This window comes from Gadus macrocephalus, chromosome 17 (genome assembly GCF_031168955.1).
Source record: "Gadus macrocephalus chromosome 17, ASM3116895v1".
Taxonomy (NCBI): Eukaryota; Metazoa; Chordata; class Actinopteri; order Gadiformes; family Gadidae; genus Gadus; species Gadus macrocephalus.
In genome coordinates this window covers 3,477,738-3,503,278 of record NC_082398.1, presented here as the reverse complement: position 1 = coordinate 3,503,278, position 25,541 = coordinate 3,477,738, and the positions used below count along the sequence as shown (strand labels likewise).

The 25,541-nt window shown below is 48.3% G+C and overlaps 1 protein-coding gene across 1 annotated transcript; it reads left to right on the top strand.

Moving 5' to 3' along the window:
- Positions 1-300: 300 nt before the first annotated feature.
- LOC132475555 (hepatocyte growth factor activator) lies at positions 301-25,333 on the top strand. Its single transcript, XM_060076756.1, has 14 exons — positions 301-913; positions 1,003-1,066; positions 1,632-1,725; positions 2,953-3,026; positions 3,148-3,294; positions 3,572-3,703; positions 5,403-5,513; positions 7,357-7,531; positions 9,506-9,600; positions 19,767-20,022; positions 20,517-20,656; positions 21,384-21,524; positions 23,303-23,445; positions 24,990-25,333. Exons 1-14 carry the CDS (start codon positions 845-847, stop codon positions 25,167-25,169), a joined length of 1,821 nt encoding a protein of 606 aa, XP_059932739.1. The 5' UTR covers positions 301-844; the 3' UTR covers positions 25,170-25,333.
- The last annotated feature ends 208 nt before the right edge of the window (positions 25,334-25,541 follow it).

Below are 25,541 nucleotides of genomic sequence, written 5' to 3'. Positions count from 1 at the left end.
TTGTTTTCTGTAAGTTATTGGGTTGTTTCACCTATAGCCTGCGTTTTGAACAACATCCGTGGATCATACATGGTGACCTATAGCTCCTGAAGGTCAATGTAAAATAAATGTGTCGAGCCTAGACTTGGACAAACATCCAATCGATCGACGTGTTGGACTCCTCCCACCCATCGGCTCAGCATCCTGCTAGTTTGAAAACGGTCCATTTAAGAACGGTGCAATTAACATTTCTGCTCTAGAGGGTCACTCCATCCCCCTTTGGTGCTACTGTTAGAAAGTCCTCTTCTTGTGCATTCTTCCCTGTAGCATCTGGAAGTACATTGTGGCAGCTGGTTCAAATTAGAGGCTAGGAGGAGAAGGACCATTGGGGATCCTGCCAGGGCATGCCACTGACGGAATGCTGACAGCCCACAGAGACTCACGGTGACCCAACTCGAGAGGGCGGGGATCACGAAATCACACCCACACAACTCGCCCACTCCGGATAGTCTCTTTGGGGTCATCCCAAAGGACGTGACTCGTTGATACCGTCGTAGAGAATCCGATGTGTAATCGCATGGGGCGTCTACTCTGCACCGGCTCACAGACAGCAGGGGAGATCAATCCGGATTCCGGATATAACATGTCGTAAGTAGACTAGAAAACAAATGACAGAACGGGTTCATTCAATACGCTTTGGGAACGCGAGGAACAGGACAGCGCTTGCAGGTTCTCCCGAGGGTCCCATGAACGAAAGCCAACAGGGGACTCTGAAGCTGGCTGATATAACGTGACGAATTCAGCGGATCCAACCTAGAGGATATAACCGGGGTCCACACGTATACACACACACACACACAGCAAGATGTGGGGGTCCACCATGGAATACTTCATGTTTCTGCTCGTTCCTTGCGTTTTTGGTGCAAGTAAGACGGTAAGTGTCGTGATGGAAAAATGTTATCTGAGTTTCAGCAACTTAAAAAAAAGTTTAATAAAGATTTTAAAATCTGTCGTCGGTTTCAGCGGATTATCCTCCCTGGATACGAGACAGTAAATACTAGGAACACCACTCGGGACAGGACGAAAGGTAGGTGACAGAAGCTTCTCCATCAATAATAATAATCATAGTGGTGGTACATCTCATCTCCTTTTGCATTTGCCTAACATTATACAGCTCATGCTTTTAAACATTCTGTGTTTCGTTGCTTTTCTTATTTGGGTCAAAGCGGTTATCCTCTAACTTGAATGAATAATGACTAGGCATTTAAAATGCAGAGGCACGTTAAACCTGCACTATTTAAGGTTTGCCTTTAGCATTCTCTAGTGGCTTGAGTTGGAGCTGAGGTTGGCAATAGTGGACGGGAATAGAAAATAATTATAGAGAAACATTTGATTGAAGAAAATCTGATTGACTCTGGGATGGGAACGTTTTATTCTGTCAAAACCTTCAAGTGCAGACAATTTAAATAGCAGTAGTAGAAAAGTGACTTAGTGCAGGTTTAATGTGGTCACATTAACAGAAAAGTGACCGAGATATGACTTTGAAGTGATGACCTCAATTTCGCATGCTTCCTCTTTCTTAAGATGCCCAGAGGAATTTTACCCAGTCGACATTCATGACGTATATACATGTTGCAACCATCTGTCCCTAGCACTGACAACGTCGGGCAAAGAGTGTGCCTTCCCATTTCGTCAGGGTGGAATAATCCACCAGCAGTGCATCACCGTGCGATCGTCCAGACCTTGGTGAGTTACTGAACGAGGTGTATCATGACGGTGCAGTCTGTGTTCTGCCACTCGCGTCTGGTGGTGTTCGACAACCGTTGAGTAATGAACACACGTGCGTACCGGCGGTTGCGTCACTTTCCTTCCTTGCTTCCTTGCTTCCTTGCTTCCTTGCTTCCTTGCTTCCTTCCATCCAATACATTCCAGTGAGAGTGTTTTTTCCCTGACTTCATTAGGACCTTATTGCCAAATTGCTCTTTGTGTTTCGCAACTGACACCTCAAGTCATGGCATGAACTTTGTTCTTTCATGCCCTTTTAATAGGATTTTTTGACACGTTTTATGCCTTGAGAGGAATTGTTGAATATACACAGAGTGTATGTAGAAACACACTTTCTTTTTCCTATGAGTTAAAAACAGTTTATGATTTGATGTAAGGAAAAACGCAGCCAAAAATCCTCATCATGTTCTTCAACTCCAGTTGCTGTTAAAAAAAAAGCCGTTGGCGTCTCATTTCCAAAAGTGAATCTGAATCGAATCAAGATGTGGGTTGCAGGTGTTTCACCAGATGATTCAACACATAAATATTTAAAACAAAACCAGGACGGCACACTCATCTTCTGTTAAATTATCCTGTGTGGCAGGATAATTTAACAGAAGATGAAGAGCATTAATACACGGTTACACAAACCGTTCTTCCCCCACACGCAAGCCATTGTCAGACCTGAAACAAAACGTTTGCAAGCCAAAGGTCAATATGAGTTGCTAAGTCTGTGCTGCATGTGTGTAAAATCCAGTGTGGTTCCGTTTCCCCCCGAAATGTATTTTTCGTTGGCGTGTGCAAGGGTTGATGTGTGTGGTGTCCAGCGCAGGAAACTTTGCCACCTTATCATCCACAAAAGTGGTTGTATCTCGCTAATGACTTTTTGGACGTGTGTTTGTGTGTCTGTTAGTGTGTGTGTGTGTGTGTGTATGTGGGTGTGCGTGCGTGGGTGGTTGGGTGTGTGTGGTGGCGTGGAGAGGATGAGAGGTTTGTTTGAATTTCAAATCCCACTAAAAGCATGTAAAAGGGAAAGTCATCCCTTCATTGTATTCGAAAGCGGCGTTCGAGCTAAGTTGACCTGTTCAAATCGGAGGTTGTATTGGGTTGTTCGTTGCGAGCGGGTCTGGTGGAAGGCGTTGCGTTGGCAGAATAATGAATTTGATTGCGGAATACATTCAAATCTTTACTTCTTTGTTTTACTCTCAGGTGTTCCCTCACACACAACTTTGACCGGGATTTCCAGTGGGGTTTCTGTGTGCCTGTGGTCTCCCAACCCAACGGTGAATATCTTCCCTGATTTCGTTTCTGTGTGATTATTCCACGTAGTCTGTTCCTTCGGTGGCCCTCAGCCCTGTGTTTTAACAGCTTTGTGCGTCTGTTGTCGTTGTTTTCTTCGTGAAGTGGTGCTCCACTCGTCGAGGAGACGTCTTCTGGACCCGTGTCAGGTGAACCCTTGTCAAAACGGCGGCCTGTGCAGCCTCGTGCCCCACAAAGACTCCTTCGAGTGTTCCTGCCCGGAGAGCTTCAGCGGGCGTCTGTGTGAGCAGAGTAGGTGGCGTTCTTATCTTTATTGAAAATCTGTCTCCAAACAACAGCAAAGAATCCCCAAACAAAACACTGACACCATTGAATCCAACTCGGGCCCGAAACCGCCCGCTCGAAACGTCTACCGTGTTGAACATTAAAGAAAATACCTCTTTGTGGTTCACCCTTGACCCTAAATGTCTGCAATTTAACGCTCCGTTGGACCGTTGTACCGCTCCCCGTCTCTCATGTGTCGGTTGCTCTTTTTGTGTTGTGTTTCTGTCCCTTCGTGTCTTTTCAGCCAAGTGCTACGAAACAGGACACCTGCGCTTTTATGACATAGGAGAGTCCTGGGGACGCATTCACCTCCGCAACGTGGAACTGTGCTCATGCGTGACCGGGGAAGCCAGGTGTGAAAGAGTTCGCTACACAGGTGAGTCTCGCTCTGCGTCTACACGGGATGTGGGTTTTTTTTGTGTGTGTTTCGGTTCCAGTCCCGCGGGGAGTGGGATCGAAACCCGACAAGTAGAACTTGTTGTGTTTTGGTTAAATGTTGCTTTCATCCGGAAAACACTTGAGTGGGCGGGAACCTTCCTCTGAATCACTTTTGAGGGTGTTTCTTGAGCTGGAAGAAAGTATCATGAGCATGTTTCGGAAACGTGATTTCGGTTTCAAAAACGTAATTTCGGTTTCAGAAACGTAATTTTGGTTTCCGAAACACAAGTTTGGTTTAAATTCCGGCTGAAAGAAAATCGTCGGTAAAGCGGACGCAAAAATCACCATTATGTTATAGTCCCCCTGCGGGTACCTTTTTGCCGATAACATCCATCACCCAGGTTCTTACCAGCTTTGGTGAACCCGATACCCCAACAGCCCATGTTAAACCAGCAAGATAGCATCAAACCAACACTCGTCTCCCTCCTCAAACAGACATGAAGCCGTTAAAACGCTCTAGGCCTCTGTTCTGTGTCTTGTCTCGCTCCGTCGGTTCCCAATTGTTCTCGGCAGTATCCGGTTCCCCTGCCTCGGGACTCTTTGAACCTCTCCCTCCACCCGGAGGTGACGGGGGGCGTCTGACGTAGGCGGCCTCTCTCGGCGGCGGGCATGCCCTGAATCAAAGGCGAGGTCGCGCCCTCCCTTTGACGGCTTCGCCATGGTTACCAGGGGAAAAAACGTTGTGTGAAGGGAAGAAAAGCCTGTTTATCTGACTCAGCCCCGTGTCTCAAGTTGTCAAGATATTTATTACTTTTGACACACCACACCTTGTCGGTCTGGGAGCTACCGCCTCCACCGCCTCCACCTCAACCACCTCGCCCCCTCACCTTCGCCTGGGCCGGGAGGGATGGAGAAACAGTCTGCCCGCGCTTTAGGGAGTTGGAGCTCAAGAGATTTGTGACATCCAACACACAATTAGCAGTCCTGTTGTGTCGCAGTGATAAGAACCCAGGAGACAGCCTTGTGGGTGACCTATGATTATGAATGTGGGGCGACAATTAGCTATTATGTATTTATTTATTTTTGTATAGGGGGAATGGGTTCACCTTGCAATTCTTAGTGTTTGCCACTTGTTTCTATGAAAATCCTGACTGTACCGACAGCGATATATGGTTCTTTCACTTTCTTCGGACAAATGCACTGATTGGAAGTCGCTTGGTGGATAAAAGCGTTCCGCTAAACGCCCTAACGTAAATGTTATTAAACACATCTGAAAGCCTGCTCTTCTCAACCACATGCTCGTGTTAAGGTCAGGTGGGTTCGCCCCCGATATCAGGTTGAGCTCGAAGAACATTCTCAGACACAGTACCACATCCCAGAATTCTCTGCATAAGGTTCCCATGACGACACGGCCGAGCACGCCCCCCCCCCCCCCCCCCCGGTTTCGCATACCGTCACGCCGTCGCACTGTCGCGGCTGTTCCCTTTGAACTTCAGACAGGATTGATCTCCAGGGGTCTCCGGTTGACGTCGGTGCCTCTAACCCCCCCCCTCAACACCCCCTCCCCTCCCCTCCCCTCCCCCCCCCCTCCCCTCCCCTCCCCTCCCCTCCCCCCCCCCCTCCCCTCCCCTCCCCTCCCCCCCCCTCCCCTCCCCTCCCCTCCCCCCCCCTCCCCTCCCCTCCCCTCCCCGCCGCAGGGTGTCATTCCAACCCCTGTGAGAACGAGGGGACCTGCCGACAGATCTCCGACACCGGGGGCCGAGTGTGTCACTGCAGGCCCCGCTTCTCCGGGCCCTTGTGCAGCCTGGGTGAGTGTGACGGACCCCGTGGCCCCCGCCGCGGGGTCCTCTAGTGGCCCCTCTGTGGCCCCTCTCCTGGCCCCTCTCCTGGCCCCTCTGCTGGCCCCTCTGCTGGCCCCTCTCCTGGCCCCTCTCCTGGCCCCTCTCCTGGCCCCTCTGCTGGCCCCTCTGCTGGCCCCTCTCCTGGCCCCTCTCCTGGCCCCTCTGCTGGCCCCTCTGCTGGCCCCTCTCCTGGCCCCTCTGCTGGCCCCTCTGCTGGCCCCTCTGCTGGCCCCTCTGCTGGCCCCTCTCCTGGCCCCTCTGCTGGCCCCTCTGCTGGCCCCTCTGCTGGCCCCTCTGCTGGCCCCTCTCCTGGCCCCTCTGCTGGCCCCTCTGCTGGCCCCTCTGCTGGCCCCTCTGCTGGCCCCTCTCCTGGCCCCTCTCCTGGCCCCTCTGCTGGCCCCTCTGCTGGCCCCTCTGCTGGCCCCTCTGCTGGCCCCTCTCCTGCTGCCTCTGAAAGTTTCAACGAGGGTGAGCGTCAGGGCAAAATCTGTGTGCGTTCACGTGGGCGGCAACCGCCTCCCAAAGCGCACAGTTCACAGCGCTTTGGATCGGTTTAGTTAGTTAATGGGTTGTTCCCAGCGCATTGGCTCGGTTTAGTTAGTTAACGGGTTGTTCCCAGCGCTTTGGCTCGGTTTAGTTAGTTAATGGGTTGTTCCCAGCGCATTGGCTCGGTTTAGTTAGTTAACGGGTTGTTCCCAGCGCTTTGGCTCGGTTTAGTTAGTTAATGGGTTGTTCCCAGCGCATTGGATTGGTTTAATTAGTTAATGTTTTTTTTCTCAATACTTAGCTTGTGGGTGGTACTCAGCGTAGTTAGTTAATGGGTTTTTCTCAGTACTTTGGATTGCTGAAGTTAGTTAATGGGTTTTTCTCAGTACTTTGGATTGCTGAAGTTAGTTAATGGGTTTTTCTCTGGGCTTTGGATCGGTGAGGTGTGTCAGTTGTTTTATCTCAGCGGTCTGGGTCTGTGTATTTAGTTAATGGGTGGTTCTCAGCCTCTCCAGCTGCAAGTTGCTTCAGATGAGATAAATGATTAAATGGGAATGTAGAATGCAGGGATCAAGGAATTATGTGCGGTAGAACCAGTAATCCACACATCAGTCCGAAAAGTATTTAAGTGTTTTAAGGTGTGTGTGTGTGTGTGTGTGTGTGTGTGTGTGTGTGTGTGTGTGTGTGTGTGTGTGTGTGTGTGTGTGTGTGTGTGCGTGTGTGATTGTCTGGTGTGTGTGTGTTTGTGAGTTTGACATTTGACTCAGTCATTGCTTCCTTTCATCACACCCTCACACATCCTCTCTCTCTCGCTCGCTCGCTCGCCCGCCCGCCCGCCCGCACGCGCACACACACACACACACACACACACACACACACACACACACACACAGAAACACACACACACTATGATCTCTCTCACTCTCTCACACACACACACACACACACACACACACACACACACAAACACACCCTCACACATCACATCATCTCTTACACACACACATACACACACAGTTTACACACACATACCACACACACACATACATTCCTAAACACACGCGCACACCCATTTCTAAACTCACCCATTTCCACACTCCCCCATCACAACCCTCTCATGGGCTGGGTGGCGGTGAGGTCGTAAAATAACAAAACACATTTTCAACGTGTTGCGACGGATTAAAAAAAAACCTGCACAAACTGCAGTTCTCGCCGCGACACCGCGGCAACAGCCGTCAGCTGTAGCTTAACGCGCTAGACGACGCACGTGGGCTCATGACAACGGTTGTCGGGTGTCTCCCTCCCCCCCCCCCCCACCCCACAGAGGCTGAGACCAAGTGCTACAGCAGCCGGGGGCGGGGCTACCGCGGCGTGGTGGGCGTGGCCCTGTCGGGGGCCCGATGCCTGCCCTGGAACTCGGACCTGCTGCACAACGAGCTGCACCTGGGCACCGTGGAGGGGGCCCGCGGCAAGGGCCTGGGGGCCCACAACTACTGCAGGTGAGGAGGGGGGGTGTAGAGGCGTAGAGAGAGAGAGAGAGAGAGAGAGAGAGAGAGAGAGAGAGAGAGAGAGAGAGAGAGACAGAGACAGAGAGAGAGAGAGAGAGAGAGAGAGAGAGAGAGAGAGAGAGAGAGAGAGAGAGAGTGAGGAAGAGAGAGAGAGAGAGAGAGAGAGAGGAAGAGAGAGAGAGAGAGAGAGAGAGAGAGAGAATCAGGGGGAATAGTGTGTGCATGTGAACAAGAGAGAAAATATAAATGATGTGCGTGTGTGTGTATGTTTGTGCGATTGAGTAAGAAAACTATCAAATATGTTTAAACATGAGAGAGGCGAAAGAGCAATATAAGATAGAAAGATTCTCTGTTTGTGACACTGGATGTGTGTGAGAGAATGTATGCATGTATCAACGTATGTATGAATGTGTATGCATATATATATATTGAAGCGGGCCAGTGGGTGAGGGGTCTCCACGCCACCAAGTTAAACAGATAAAGCGACACAACACACAAAGCAGTTCAAAAGGATGACTTATTTACAGGGTAAATAGTTATCACCAGGGTGGGGGAAAAAGGTAATCCAAAGTCTGGAGTCCGTGTCCGGGAGTCTTCACCGGGAGGGTCCTCAAACAAAGCGGTCGGTACACCGGTAATCGATAAAGTTCCAGGTCTCTCACTCTCTTGGCCGTACAACGTTTCACAGAAGCTCACTAAGATGCTCTCTGTAGGATGCTAGGCCTCACGTGCGCACGCTCTCCCTTTCATCCCCGAGCACTCCTGCCTAATGCTCCTCAGGCTTGCGTCGTTAAGGGAGGAAGTCCATGTAAGGCTTGGGGGTGGAGCCAGCGTGCTGCCACATATCTCCCTTCAATCACCACTCCTCCCATTCGTCTGCCACAATATATAGATAAACGTATAGATTCAAACAAAAGCTTGAGTTCAAATCACGTCCCCGGCACCACCGGCCTCACAAACGTACCAGTCCAAACAAACCATAAACCAGTCCGCCACACCAGTGCACAACGTATAAACTATCGGGGCAACGCTCAAACTAATATTTACATAGTCCGTGGAGTCCCATCCTTATGGGGAATTAGAGGTGCTGTAGGTATGATCGGAGAGTCGTAGAGAGATAGAGAGAGCATAAAAGGGCAGAAGGGAGCAAGGTTTTTGAAACTAAACAACCCAAGAAAATCGCACTCTCCCTTTCCCTCCCTCCCTCCCTATATTTACATTCACGCACTTTTGAGTGGCAGGGTAGATGGATTCCCCAAACCAATCGGGAAAGAGGAATCTTGATTGGTCAGAAATGTGCCTAAAATCTAAATTATATCACATAGATGCAGCCATGCAGTGAAAACACATATTCTCAAAGTGCAGTTAACTCACCAACGGTGGAAGGATGGCTGTGAAACTTTCTATGGATCACACTCAAATTAAGACCCCCAGCCCCTTTATTAAGCATTAGACGCCTGTAATCAAGCACCTTTATTCAAGCGCCTTTATTCAAGTATAACGTATGACCCCCCTTATCATCGATGATAAGTTGATAAGGGATGTCATACGTTTAAGGGGTGATATCGTGCCACCGGGTGTGAGTGTGATTAGCCATTACAAGCCATTTGAAAATCGACCCTTTCATGGTTAGGGTTAGGGGTTAGGGGTTTAGGGTTAGGGGTTAGGGTTAGGATCTATCCACCTAGAGGTATGCTGGATAGATCAATCTACCAGCCTACCCAGTGGACTGTGGCAAACGTTGCTTATCTCGCCATCTTTCATCTCGGTGGACACGCCCATCAGTGATGTCACCAAGGCACAGGGAAAAGGCGGTTATTGTAACGGCTTGTAACGGCCAATCACACTCCCACCCGGTGGCATGACGTCACCCCTCTGACACGGAGCTGATGAGCCACAACGTGCGGGGTCCCCCTGCTGTCGTCTGTGTGTGACCGACCGTGGCTCTGGTCCGTCCGTCTGCAGGAACCCCGACGGGGACACGCGGCCGTGGTGCTATGTCCTCGACGGCGGCGCCATCTCCTGGGAACCCTGCGACGTCCCGCCGTGCAGCAGCGTCGGTGAGTAACCGAGGAAACGCCCTCCGTCGTCCCGCCGTGCAGCAGCGTCAGTGAGTAACCGAGGAAACGCCCTCCGTCGTTGTGCTGGGGTTCTTTACATTTACATTCAGGGCATTTAGCAGACGCTTTTATCCAAAGCGACATTTGTCGTAAGAAGTGCAACGATATATCGCTGTCGGTACAGTAAGGATGTTCATAGAACCAAGTGCAAGGACAACAATCGCTAGGCTAACCAGCCATGATAGCAGCTACTGCAGTCGCTACACAGTTAAGTACAGTTAAGGTTCTTGTTGTTCTTGTTGTTGTTCCTGTTGTTCTTGTTGATCGTTAGCCTCGCAGAATAATCGTATGAAAGTTACATTTTAAGGGTTCATCTTATATTAAGCGTCACGATGTCAAATAGATGACTCAGGCAGATAGTGATTATGGGATGTAAAAGGCACTCTGATTGGCTCAGGATAAAGCCAATAAGGCACATAGATTCAGCAGCATTAGGAGGTTAGAGCTCGGTTAGATGTCACAATTTGGCCAAAGTAATATTGAGGAACTCATGCTATGAGGCTTATGTGATGTTAGGAGATGTAAGCTCAGTGTGTTTAGAATGGTGTCTCCCTGTCTTTGAGTAGATGCGGAGGTTAACCCTGTTGAACGCATCTGAAATGGAGCTGCGATGCTGGGTTTTTATCCGGTATTTTTGACAGTGATGTGTGTGATGTGTGTGTGTGTGTGCGTGTTGTGTGTGTGTTTCTAACTAGTGCGTTGGGTTCTCCCACTTCCAAAAACGTGTTAGGATACCGCAATGACCGAGTCACAAAACAGCCATTGCTCAAGGAGGCCTTCAGGTAGACCGCAGACATTAGGGTTCGAACCCGGAACCTGCTTCTGCTTCTCTGCTTCTCCTTCACAGCAGCCACCTCATCTCTCAGAGCATCAATGACTTTCTTCAGTTCACTGTAGTCCACCTTGGGGGGCATAGCCGCTGGCGTTCGTAGCCTAAAGGCTAACTGTTAGCCGCTATGCTAGCTGCCAGTGATCCATTGTGCATGTGTCTGTGTGTGTGTGTGTGACTGCGCATGTGCGTGAGTTTATTGACCTTTGAATTGACGGTTTTTGCCATCCAAGGTTTGCCTCTGCCTTTCATCTGCGGTCAGCCTTTGATTGACTCCCTGTGATGCTGACAAGAAGCGGCCAATGACCACGGACAGACGGCTTATTTAAGCTATCGGCCTAAGACTTCAGTTAAACAGATACATATATAAATATATAATTATCAGAGTACAGAAAATATTCAAAGATATCTGTTTGCTTCATTCGGGACAGCATAGGTTAACTCAAAAGCGTTGTTTCTTTGTGACGGTCGAATCGGTTGCAAACGAACCAGCAGCTCATCAGGCATATCCATCCAATTACGGCGCTCTACTAACGAGCGGGTCTCGTCCGTCATCATCACCAGCCCTGCACGGGGAGTTCACCGCTGACTAATTCAACCTTGATGTGTGAAGAAAAAAATAATAAAAAAAATCTCGTGTGCCAGCGACGCTGTGAGCCGAGGCTGTTCAGAGACCCCCTGCGGTGCCTTGCCAACAGGGTGCCCCGCGTTTAGTTCCACTCGCGGGCGGAGGAGGTGGAGACGCGGGCGATGTGTGACGGAACGGAGCGGGCGACGGAGCGCGCCAATCATCGCCTTAAATATCACGCCCGCTCTGAAGTGAAACTGAAACTAAAAGGGTCTCGACTGCCTCAGCAGGGAATGGAAGGTTCTGGCTGCTTTAGTCCTGGAGGAGGGGGAGGGGGGGGGGGGACTGGTGGTGGTGTTTGAGGGGGAAGGGGAGGGGGGGGGGGGGGGACTGGTGGTGGTGTTTGAGGGGGAAGGGGAGGGGGGGGGGGGGGGGGGGGGGGCGGAGGAGCCATATAATTGCTTTCTTTTATTTATCCCATATTGTATTCACCGGAGGAAGAAACAAAGTGGAAATGGTAGTCCACAAGCCGGTGTTCACAAGAGTTTCAACTGCTACTTTTCAAAGAAAATGTTGCAGAAAAATCTGCAGCCTCATCACAGGGGGATGATGTCAAAACTGGTTTCATGGATTCGTTTGAAGAAAACGCTACATGGCAGCATTGATTGCTTAAAGGCACCCAGTGCAACTTTATGTAAACATTCAATGAAAAATAAACATTCAATTTCTAGTCTTTTTTACACGTAGTAAGTTTCAATAACTCCAATAACTTCAATAACATATCGACATTCAAGGCGTAAACAACCACAATCGCCGGTGGGGAGAAGCCATTTTTCCATTGACTGGAAGCCTGCTTTATTTATTGTAGGTTACAAAAAATAAAGAAAATGGCGGCATTGTTGTTGTTATCGATTTTGTATCAGTTCTCACCACACAACGACGTCTCATCTTTGCTCCTTGAATGTCGATATGTAATGGTATGGAGTTATTGAAACTTACTACGTGTAAAAAAGACTAGAAATTGAATGTTTATTTTTAAGCCTCGAAAGTTGCACTGGGTGCCTTTAATGCCCAACAGGTGCGCAACCCGACCCATAGCCCCAGCAAGTCTGCTCGGTTGCGCACGGCACGGAAATGCGGCACACGGCGGACTCAAAGTAACGAGACCTCATTGAATGAAGCCGAAGTTATAATTATTTTGCTTTTTAAAATCGAAAAATTTGCTTTATGTTTTCACCTGTTTGCAACAAAGGACTGAATCTGTGAGTTAATGTGATATAGTTAAATTGAAGAAGATTGTCATGTAAGTTATTATTATATATGAAAGCCCTTCCATTTGAAGTTTTAAGACCTGCTGAATAACGTGCTTGGGACCCAGCTTCAAGTCCTGCTTATGACTGTTGTTTTTCAACCACATAGTCATGTGGAATATGATGTCAAATATTCTTCTGGCAATCTCCAGCGCTGTGGAGAGGTCCCGGTCATCAGCCTGAGGTCCTGGGTTCGAGTCACTTCACAATGTACCAATTTAGCCTCAATGCCTTGATGGGCGATTGCTCTTGGTTGTGGTTCATCTTAAAAGACAATATCTTAAATCTATTAAAAACTATAGATCTAGATCTATAGATCTAGATGATAGATCTCTAGATCTATAGATCTAGATGATAGATTTTTAGGGGGGGGGGGCTAATGAGCCGAGTTGTAAAGTCAAGTCTCACCGCCATCAACAAAATCGTCAAATCATCAAAAGTCAGACGCAGGTTAGAGTCCCAGCTCACAGGGATTAAGAATTTGCTCATCCTTTCTTGCTGAGCCTAGATTCTGTTCACCGCTTAGACCCAGGGGTTTAAGTCCCCTGATGGAGTAAGTACCTTAATGGATACCTCTTATTTCTAGACTGTGTATTGTAAAGTCAAGTATAACCTCCAAAACATCAAGTTCTGTGTCTTGGTGGTGTGGCGGTACTGTGGGTTAACACTCTGCAGGTGCAGGTTGAGTCCCCGCACGCACGGCTACTAAGAATGATGAGCTTTCAGGACACTATGTAGGTTCAGGTTCCCTGCTCAGAACCAGGGTTCAAGAGGTACCTTAATGGATACATCTTATTTCTCTATCATGTGAATGGTAAAGTCAAGTATAACCTCCAAAAATGTTCTATTAAGGGTCTTGGTGGTGAAGCGGTCAGGGCTGTTGGTTAACACTCTGCAGGTGCAGGTTCGGGTCCACGCTACGCACGGCTAATAAGAATGACGAGCTTTCAGACACTATGTAGGTTCAAGAGGTACCTTAATGGATACATCTTATTTCTCTATCATGTGAATGGTAAAGTCAAGTATAACCTCCAAACATGATCTTATAAGTGTCTTGGTGGGTGCAGCGGTCAGGGCTGGTGATTAACGTTTAGTTAACGCTCTGTAGACTAAGGTTCGAGTCCCCGCTCACACGTCACCCAGAGGTACGGTAATGGATACCTCTTATTTCTCTATCATGTGAATGGTAAAGTCAAGTATAACCTCCAAGCATGTTCTGGTAAGGGACTTGGTGGTGAAGCGGTCAGGGCAGTCGGTTAACGCTCTGTAGGCTCTGGTTCGAGTCCCAGTACGCACGGCTAATAAGAATGATATTATTGACATTCAATTTCACGTGACATTGCTTCTGTGAATTGTTAAGTCAATTATGAACTCTGATTGAGTCTGGCTCAATGGGGCAGTGGATAGAGCTGTATGTGTTCTGTTCGTGAGTCGTGTGTACGACCTGGGTTCAAATCCTGTCAGGAACACTCACCTTGGATTGGAGACTTTTTCCCAACAATGTCACGTGTATTGTAGGGTCAACAATGAACTCTCTCCATATCTAAGTCGGTGTCTCTGTGGCGCAGGTGATAGAGCTGTGGAGGATCTGTTCTGGAGACACCGGTTCGATTCCTGCCATTGGGGGTTTTGTGAGAATCACTCTCTGGTGATTGGATGAGTGTGAATGACTGTCTGTGTGAATGGATGCGTCTGTGAATCAGTTAATTCTCAGCCATCGATTCACACAGACAGTCATTGGGAATGAATGGGTGAGTGGGAATGACTGTCTGGGAGGAATGGATGACTGTGAATGAGTGCACTCATTCACAGCCATCCATTCTCACAGACAGTCATTCGAAATGAATGTGTGAGAGAATGGACCCCAATCAGCAGAGTCGTTCCCATAAGACCCCCCCACCGTAGGAGTCAAACCGATGACTCCAGAACAGATCCTCAACAGCTCTAACACCCGGAGGAGGGGATGTTTTGATAAAAGTTTCTCCTTAACTTTAAAAAAATGTTGTACTCCCACCTGGATTCCAGGTGAGAGTGTGTCAGGGAGTACCAGGTGAGAGTGTGTCAGGGAGTACCAGGTGAGAGTGTGTCAGGTGGGACTTGAACCCCGGTCTCCAGAACTGATATCCAACAGCTCTCTCACATGCACCACCAAGACACTTTCTAGTACATGGTCGAAAGTTATAGTTGTCAATGACATTTTAGACATTTACATGTTTTCAAAATCGTAGTAGGATTCCAAGGTTAGTGGCAGATGTGGGTACTTGAACCCACGTCTCCAGAACAGATAACAAACAGCTCTCTCACTTGCACCACCTAGACACTGGGATTGGTTAAAGCTTATGTCACATTACATTGAACGACATTGTTTCTAAAATCAAATTTCACGGCTAACCCGGGGAATTCCCATTCTTGACGCACAATGATGAATTTGGGATTAAACAAATCGTCTCAATTGGGGTAAAACAGGCAAATTTTCATATACCTCCTGCGTATCCCTTTAAATTCCTTTGAAGGTCTAGGAAGGCCTATATTTTATCTCCAGCCATTTCATATTAGTGACACTGGGAAATACCCTAATACACTACATTTACCCTTGGATGCAGTTGTTTAGTCCTGGAGGAGGGGGAGGGGGGGGGACGGACTGGTGGTGGTGTTTGAGGGGAAGGGAGGGGGGGGGGGGGGGGGGGGGCGGAGGAGCCATATAATTGCTTTCTTTTATTTATCCCATATTGTATTCACCGGAGGAAGAAACAAAGTGGAAGTGGTAGTCCACAAGCCAGTGTTCACAAGAGTTTCAACTGCTACTTTTCAAAGAAAATGTTGCAGAAAAATCTGCAGCCTCCTCACAGGGGATGAATGTCAAAACTGGTTTCATGGATTCGTTTGAAGAAAACGCTACATGGCAGCTTTGATTGCTTAATGCCCAACAGGTGCGCAACCCGACCCATAGCCCCAGCGAGGCTGCTCGGTTGCGCACGGCACGGAAATGCGGCCACACGGGCGGACTCAAAGTAACGAGACCTCATTGATGAAGCCGAAGTTATAATTATTTTGCTTTTAAAATCGAAAATGTGCTTTATGTTTTCACCCTGTTTGCGACAAAGGACTGAATCTGTGAAGTAATGTGATATAGTTAAATTGAAGAAGATTGTCATGTAAGTTATTATTATATATGAAGAGGTCCGATGGGCGATTGCTCTTGGTTGTGGTTCATCTTAAAAGACAATATCTTAAATCTATTAAAAACTCTAGATCTAGATCTATAGATCTAGATGATAGATCTCTCTCTCTAGGACTTAAAGGGTCTTGCTACTTTTTTGTTTTCCAGCAGCGCAAAACGACGACAGAAGGCTAGACCTCCCTGGCTGCAAATTAAATTTGCTGCCGCTAGAGGCGACTAGATTTTTAGGCTACGTTTATCCATATCCAAAGCCGAAACTCATTGCAAACATTTTGTTCATCCGTTTGTCCGAGGAACTACAACACCAGCAACTCTCACGACCAGTGGCGGTGGGTCAATAGGGGGGGCTAGGGCGCCGCCCCTCCGTGAAATATTCACTTGAATATATCTGCCAACTATTAATAAACTATTATCATTACGAAATAAATCAAGAAAAACACATAGCGTTTATCCTCGATTAATTGTGTGACATGCTTGTCACCATAGACATCTTATATCATAGACGGAGCATCGAACGCTACCGCCGACTGGCGCTGACGAGACGCGGGAGTGGTCATCCGCTCCACTCAGTGTAATCAGTGCATTTAATTAATCATACCTCACTGAATACCACCGATTTTCATGCGTTTTTTTGTCATACGTGTAGCTATGATAAAGGACACATGGTTTGGCGTGTTTTATTATTCATAGTTGGCTTAACACTAATAGAATATTCTGATATGCTTTAAGTGACCAGACATCCGAGAAAACTGGGAACATAATCCCAGAGAAGGTGAAAAAAAACGGTCAGCTATTTTTAAATTGAAGAAACAATGACATATATATCCTGCATAAACAATGTATGAATACATTAGATATGTATATATCTTAAGGACCTTATAGACTGCATCTCTGACTGGCTGCAGCAGCAGTCAAACATTTCTGTCTTGACACTTTGTATTGATATTTTGTATTTACTATTAACATTCTTTCCTTAAATGATTATGTTTACACTGATTGTTTTATATGTATGTCGCTTTAGAAAAAAGCGACATACATATAAAATATTTAAACATAAAACATATATATATATATATATATGTGTATATCATATTGATATAAACATATCAATGTAGTGCTACCGTGCGACAGCTTATTTATAGATTTAAAAAAAGATTTAAAAAAGATTTGGCATGCGTCGAGAGAATCACTGGCTACGCTCCCAGCATTTCACCCCGTCCTGTCATTCTTGACTTTTTGGATCTATATATTTTTATGGCCTTTTCAGCCTTTGTCGACAGGACGGTGAAGACTGACAGGAACGTGGTTGGAGCCAGGGGCGTTGCTAGACCTAGAGTTTTACTGGGGCACAGGCCCCCAACTGCCAACATATTTTTTTTTACGTGTGCACAATATGAAATATATGGATACAGAAGGGTATGTACGAGCTTCAAAATTGTTGTCACTGTCATACTGTAGGCTATATTAAAGCACTGGTAAAGGTAAAGACGCAAAGATGGATTCATGAGTACCGTACAATTATATTTATTTAAACACATACACATCTCAAAGATTTACAAATAAGGTAACTGACAAATAAACAAAAAGTCTCTTTATGACCTTCACCTCTTTATCAGGAGAAGTCTACACATCTATATTTATTTAGAAGCTGTGTGGAAACAGCATAATTTTGCCAGAACGACATGTACTAAAAAGGCAAGAAACAAGGTTTAAAACTAATAGAATTTCTGACTTAAGGTGAGGTGGCTCATTGCCACCAATCAACCTGGAAAATGTTATAGAACCATCAAAGCTCTTAAATTAAACTAAATAAGGCCATACACTACTGCATAGAGCCTTTTTAAATGATTATTTTTTCACTATTAAGCTGTATCGCCGCGCCTTCATGGTGGCAAAGCGGTCAATAACGTGGCTTTGACTCACTTTGCATAGTTGCTCCTTTTCAATGGACAAAAGAGAAAGTTGGTGAAGCCTTCCTTGCCCATGGTTGACCTAAGCCAGGTGTGGAGCCTTCTCGACACACTGAAAGATCGCTCACAACTACAACTGTTTACAGGAATTGTGAGTGCAATGATCTGAATTATCAATGTTGGGATCATTGTTGGATCCAGTATGTTAAAAACACCCTGTATATCCATAATTTCCTTTTTTGTGTCAAGGAAGTTTTTGTCTAAAACTTCCTCAAGTTTTGAAGACAGACAATTTTTCATTCATTATTCATTTTCCGCGTGTGTGTGTGTGTGTGTGTGTGTGTGTGTGTGTGTGTGTGTGTGTGTGTGTGTGTGTGTGTGTGTGTGTGTGTGTGTGTGTGTGTGTGTGTGTGTGTGTGTGTGTGTGTGTGTGTGTGTGTGCTATAAAACTACAGGCTACAGACGCTCAGTATTGAAAACTGGTGCTAATTATGTGGGCAACATTCTTTAACAGCAATCAAGTTGTCATTGTTTGTGTCAAACAAGTTGTGAATTTGTTGTAACGTTAAAAAAGGAGATGAGTTACTCTGGGCTTTTTCCAGCTCCCGTGGTTTCCAACGAAACATGATCAACAAAAAAACAAGGAATTGAAAGCTACTTACAATATGCCTAGGTTACATTAATTTCCCCTGATGGCAGCAATGTTCCACTTTCAGCTGGAATTCACGGTACATCAAAACCACGTATCTTCTTTAGATTTCAGTTCCCTTTATTTATTCACACAGTTCAGCAGCGGCATTTATTCAGAATCAGAGCCCAAATTAAAGCTGCATTTAGGGCGACTATCACTACCCAGCAGAAAAATAGATGCACTATAAATGGTTTTGTATAGCAGTCACGAACATGAGCATAGTTGTGGAAATGCTGGTGTTAGAAAACATAGTTGACGGGAATTAAAGTGCTGCACATCGACTGTACAAATGTAGATTATTCATCACAAGAATTTTAATTCAGAAATCGAATAGGCTAATAAACTCTGAATTGTGAGATAAAATTCAGCATTCTGATAATAAAGTCAGAATACTTGGATAAAATCCGAATTCTGATAATTAAATCCAGCATTAAAGGTTCATTTAAGAAGGTTCTCACCAGTCATTTGTCGCCTGGTCGCAGTGTCGAGTTTTTTTTTTAAAAGTAGTTCACTAGTCGTAGCGTGCAAATAAATTGCAGTGTCAGAATTCTGAGAATTTTGTCAGCATTCAGATTTCCCAGAATTCTCTTACACTGCAAATTAAAGCGCTACTACTAGCAAACTAGTTTCAGCGTGACTGGAGAGAACTTCCTTAAATTAACCTTTAATGCTAGATTTGCATCAACGCTATTGTGTATGGTTCTCTTTCATGGAAGCCGGAAGTGGGAGATTCCTTATTTTTTTTAGCATTATTGTTTTATTAACAAATTTCTCCTACAGGGGATTGATAAAGTTCTATCTAGACTATTGAACAGAAAGAAACACTTGGTCATACTTTACACACTTTCAGAAGAGTCACGTGGACGAATCCGTAAATAACAGATTTTTTTCATTGGTTGTTGCGTTAAATCTTACCCAGATACAATAGGGCTATTTTCTGATTGGCTTTTATGTAGCCCCTTTCGTTTTTTGATTGGCTGGTAAGAGGCAGGCTCGACTGAAGACTCCCGAGGCAGCAGGAGATGCACTTGATGAATCCTGCCGATTCCATAGCGAGAGCGGCGCTTCTGCAGATGAATTTAATAATGATCAATGGAATTTTACTGGGGCACTGGAGACTTTTACTGGGGCACGTGCCCCAGTAAAAAGGGGCTGACGACGCCTCTGGTTGGAGGTCCAGTGTGGCATTTGAGCGTTTCAGCACGGCGGGTCAGGGCCTATCAGAGCACGATGAGTCGTCTGAAAACTTGACTGTTCGACTTTGTCCTTGATTTTTTAAAGTAGCCGTAGGTACTATTTAAGAGATTTAGTTTGAGTGTCATTTGTTAGAACTGGCGTTGCCATCCGCCGACTATTAGTGAGTGAAACCACTGTGTGAGCCAGGTTACATTAAGATCCCACCTGGCTCGTCTCTGACCAATCAGCTCATGGGAATCCGTCTTGCCTGTCTATCCCACAATGCAACACTTCTCAACGGCGGAGAAACGTGCCGGAATGGAGCGAGCATCGGCTCTCTCTCTTCTCGTCTCTCACGTCACCTCTCTCAAATCATACCTACACCACCTTTAACCCCACCTGCCCTCTGCCCCCCCCCCCCCCCCCCCCCCCCCCCCTCAGCCTTTCGCAGGATGGTGCTCACCAACCATCGCCCCGGAATCACCCAGACCATCTCCACTCGGCCCTTCAAGACGCCCTCGTGCGGCCGGCGCCACAAGAAGAGGATCGCCCGGGGGCGCATCATCGGGGGGTCCTCGGCGCTCCCGGGGGCCCATCCCTGGATGGCCGCCATCTACTCCGGCCGCACCGACTTCTGCGGCGGGACCCTCATCGCCTCCTGCTGGGTGCTGACGGCGGCCCACTGCTTCCTGAACAAGTGAGCCGGCGCTTAAACGCTTGAACCAACGCGCGACACCATGTTTGGTTGTAATTGAGACGCTTTTTCCGGGTTAAAGGGGCAGCGGGGAGGGTTTGGTGCCATCTAGTGGTGGGGCGGAGTATTGCAACCAACTGAATCGCAGCCCCCTCCTTGCAAATTTACTTGATAACCTCTTATTGGCTTATGGGCTCAGCAGCACACTGCCATCAACGGTGAGATTGTAAAAAGCGAAATTGTGCGTGGGTGTGTTTGATCAACAATAACGTCAACGCTTATAAGGCATCCCTCCCTGTTTGAACCTATGCCTGAATAAAAATAAAGTTGTCCTCCAAAGGGCCAATGGTTGGTGGTCGTGGGCCCCAAAAAAAATAAAATAAAAAGAAAGTATCCCTCGCGAAATCATTCTATTCTCAAATTGCAAATGTGTCAATTTGCAATTGAGGTGAACCGTGTGGACGGTTTCAGTGCGCTGACGCTGTGTGCCCCCACAGCCCCCTGAGATCTACCATCCGGGTGGTCCTGGGCCAGCAGAACTTCAACGTCTCGGGGCCGGACAGCCGGACCTTCGGCGTGGACCGCTACGTCCCCCATGAAAAATTCTCCGTTTTCAATCCCACTCTGCACGACATCAGTAAGGGGCAACGCACACACACACACGCGCACGCGCGCACACACACACACACACACACCGTACGCCAAAAGACACGCATGGTGCACGTGCACAGTCACACACAGTGCACGCACGTACACGCACACGCACACACACACACAGACACACACGGTGCAGGTGCACACATACACACATGCTCACGCTCAGATAAAAATATATAAATATGTACACACACACACACTCACATAAAAACACGAAAATATGCACACACACATACACACACACTTTCCACAATTTAAGTGACTCACATAAACAGGAGATCCCCCCCCCCCATTGAGGAACACACAGAATGCGTGCACAGCTGTGTGTCAGAGAACAGCAGGGCACAACTGAACACACACACGCAAAAATTCCAAAATGCGCATGCACACAAATACACATGCCAATGCCAAAACACCATAATACACACCTGCACGCTTACATACACATACACACTCACACACACATGCAAACGTTAAAAAAATAAACACACCCACAAACACATGGCCACGTAAAGAACACAAAATGCGGACAACAAACACATACAAATGACACACACACACAAACGACACACACACACACACAACCCACTGAGTAATCAATGCTGTGGGGTCCCCAAGTCTGGTGGGTGTGTGTGTAGGGGGGGGGGGGGTGTAGCGTCTAGCGCTCTATTTACCGTCTCCCCCCTCCCTCTCCTCTGCTCCTGAAGTGCTGGTGAAGCTGACGAAGGTGAACGGCGTCTGCGTGAAGAAGTCCCAGTTCATCCGGCCCATCTGCCTCCCTGAGCCCGGCATGAAGTTCCAGGACGGGTTCTGTTGCTCCATCAGCGGCTGGGGCCACACGGAGGAGGGTGAGTCACCGTCTGCACCGTACACGGCCCGCACGCACGCACACACGCACGCACGCACGCACGCACGCACGCACGCACGCACGCACGCACGCACGCACGCACGCACGCACGCACACACACACACACACACACACACGTACACACACACACACACACACGTACACACACACACACACACACACACACACACGGGGGCCTAAAGGCATCAGCACGCTGTTTGTAATAAAGGCACCATATTATACCACAGACGCGCCCACTTGTGATGTCAGAAGGGGCAGATTTTCAAAACGTCTTGTAATGGCTAATCACACTCACACCTGGTGGTATGATACGGGACCTTTAAAGAGCCAGTGAGCCCGCTGATAAAGATTTGGGGGGGGGTGTTATCCCCATGGTTACGACCAACACCAACTTTGTGATATTTATCTCGTGCCGTCGTTGTGTAACTGTTGTGATCGTTATAATAAGCGATGTTGTGTATGAAAGGCGCCACACACCGTAGCGTTATACTATGGGTGTCCGGGAAGCCTAACCCTCACTCGGACAGGAAACACATCGCAGCTCACTGCTTTTGGTGTGGGTGTAAAACATGCGACCTCCTGGGGTTCAAAAGGATGACAGCATCGGCCTGGTGGAAGTGCTTGGATGCTGTGAGCTGCAATCAGTGCTTTGATTCGATTGGTTCATTACTAATTCATGCCTCGACTTTCGACTTTCGACGTCCAGTTGTGAGAAGCGACGGCCTGTCTCAATGAGGTGGTTGAGCTTGACGTTGATATTCACATAGTGATTTTGAGAGTGGTTATGAAAGACTAAGGTACGCAGGGGACGGGTTGTTCCCCAGTCACAACAGGATGTGTGTGTACTGTATGGATCGCTGTATGTACAGTGACAGCCGATAGCTTTGCCCCGATCAATATGCCACTTGAATGTAGCGAAAATACATTTACAACAATGGAAAATAAGGTTTTTGATTGCTGTTCCTTATTGTTATCATAAGTCGGTAGTCCCCACACATCTCGAGCTGAACCACAGGAATGTGACGGCATACGAGTGCTTTCCAGAATATTGACGACAAAGCCAATACTAACAACAAACTGACAAACTAACAAACAACTAATAACTGACGGAACCCGCTGAGCAGGTTCTGGAGGTCCCCCCGTCCAGGCCTCCAGAACCAAGATGGCCGCCTCGGGAGTCGGTGCCTTGTGTCATCCAGTCACTGACTTGTCTCTCTCTCTCTCTCTCTCTCTCTCTCTCTCTCTCTCTCTCTCTCTCTCTCTCTCTCTCTCTCTCTCTCTCTCTCTCTCTCTCTCCCGCTCCCTCCTTCTCTCTCTCTCTCTCTCCCGCTCCCTCCTTCTCTCTCTCCCCCCCTCCCTCTCTCTCCCCCTCTCTCTCTCCCCCCTCTCTCTCTCTCCCCCCCCCGCTCCTTCTCTCTCTCTCTCCCCCTCTCCCTCTCTCTCTCCCCGCTCCCCCTCCCTCTCTCTCTCTCCCTCTCTCTCTCCCCCGCTCCCCCTCCCTCTCTCTCCCCCCCTCCCTCTCTCTCCCCCTCTCTCTCTCCCCCCTCTCTCTCTCCCCCCCCCCGCTCCTTCTCTCTCTCTCTCTCCCCCTCCTCTCCTCTCTCTCCCCCGCTCCCCCTCCCTCTCTCTCTCTCCCTCTCTCTCTCCCCCGCTCCCCCTCCCTCTCTCTCTCCCCCTCTCCCCCGCTCCCTCTCTCTCTCCCCCCCTCCCTCTCTCCCCCTCTCTCCCCCCCCCCCCCTCTCTCTCTCTCTCCCCCAGCGAGGACAAAGTACTCCACCCTGCAGGAGGGCAGGGTGCCCCTGGTGCCTCAGGACTACTGCACCCGTCCTGAGGTCTACGGAGACCATGTGACCTCCAACATGCTCTGCGCTGGAAACGGCAATTGCGTTGACGCCTGTCAGGTAGGCCCCGCCCCCCTCCCCCTATCCCCATCGCCCCTCTCCTCCCTCCCCCCTCCTCGCCCCCCTCTCCACTCTCTCCCCCTTTCCCCTCCTCCCCTCTCTCCCCCTCCCTCTCTCCCCCTCTCCCCCATCTCCTCCTCCTCTCCCTCTCTCCTACTCTTCCCTCCTCCCCTCTCTCCCCCTCTTCTCCCTTCTCTCTCCTCCCCCCTCTTCCTCTCTGCCCTCCCTCCCCCTCTCTCCCTCTCCCCTCCTCCCCTCTCTCCCCCCTCTCTCCCTCTCCCCTCCTCCCCTCTCTCACCCCTCTCCTCCCTCTCCCCTCTCCCCCTTTCCCCTCCCTCCCCTCTCTCCCTCCCCCCTCCTCCCCTCTCTCCCTCCCCCCTCTCCCCTCTCTGCCTCCGCCCTCCTCCCCTCTCTCCCCCCTCTCCCCCTCTCCCTTCCCTCTCTCACCCCTCTCCCCTCTCTCTTCACCCTCTCTCCCCCCTCTCCTCTCCCTTCCCTCACCTCTCTCCCCTCTCTTCCCCCTCTCTTCCCCCCTCTCCTCCCCCCCCTCCCCTCTCACCCCTCCCCCCCCCTCCCCTCTCACCCCTCCCTCTCCCCTCTCTCCCCCCTCTCCTCCCTCTCCCCCCCCTCCCCTCTCTCCTCCCCTCCTCCCCCCCTCCCCCCTCTCTCCTCCCTCTCCCCCCCCTCCCCCCTCTCCTCCCTCTCCCCTCCCCCCTCCCCTCTCTCCCTATCTCTTTAAACATGACGAGAGGGGAATGAGTGCCGAGTCATGGATGACCTGTTCCTGCTTACTCGTGCACAACGATCTGGCAGGCAGTTTGTTTGGTGTGTGTGTGTCTGTGTGTGCGCGTGTGTCTGTGTGTGTGAGTGAGTGTGTGTGTTCTGCTTCTAATATTTGGGCTTTTTAAGTGTGTGTGTGTGTTTATATTTTCTACTATGAATGCATCGTTGGGTATTTCGTCATGACGTGGGTGTTTATGTGTCTGTGTGTGTGTGTGTGTGTGTGTGTGCGTGTGTGTATGTGTGTGAGTGAGTGTGTGTTCTGCTTTTAATGTTTGGGCTTTTTAAGTGTGTGCGTGTGTGTGTTTATATTGCTACTATGAATTCATCGTTGGGTATTTCATAATGACGTGTGTGTGTGTGTGTGTGTGTGTGTGTGTGTGTGTGTGTGTGCGCGCGTGTTTAAGTGAGGAATATGTGTCAGATGGATGCATTTCTGTTTATGCTTTCTACAATGAATAGTTGGGAATAGTTGGCATGTGTGTGTGTATGTCTGCCTGTTCATTTATATTGTCTACTATCATTCATTTTCTAATGTGTGTGTGTGTGTGTGTGTGTGTGTGTTTTTTGTGTGTACATGTATGTGTGTGTGTGTGTGTGTGTTTGCCTGTGTGTTTATATCGTCTGTTATCCATTCATTGTGTGTGTGTGTGTGTGTGTGTGTGTGTGTGTGTGTGTGTGTGTGTGTGTGTGTGTGTGTGTGTGTGTGTGTGTGTGTGTGTGTGTGTGTGTGTGTGTGCGCGCGCGCGTGTCATCGTAACCAGGGAGACTCCGGGGGTCCGCTGGCGTGCTCCCAAGGGGACGTCAGCTTCCTGTACGGCATCATCAGCTGGGGGCACGGCTGCAGGCAGGGCAAGCCCGGCGTCTACACCCGCGTGGCCAACTACATGGAGTGGATCGACAGGGTGCTGAAACGCAAACCCCGCCGCCGCCAAGTCCCCTGACCACGCACACCCACCCCTGAACTGATCTATGTATATATATATATATATATATATATATATATATATATATATATATATGTATATATACTACTGTTTGATTTCTGTTGTATTTGCCGCGGTTGTCATTACATCGTGGATTCGATGTAAATTGTGTTTAGTGTTTTGTGTTTTTTTCTTTTTTTTTTACTGTGAAAACGTTTCGACTGAATAAACCTAAACTAACTTGAGAAAATGGTGTTGTGTCTTTTCACGATGACGTGAGCTGTTTTTTTTTGATCGGCGTGTTTCCCACAATCATTCATTTACAGGAAGGCTTTCCTCTGTGAAAAAGATAAATGCCTGATCATTAAATCATTATAACACGGTGCAAAA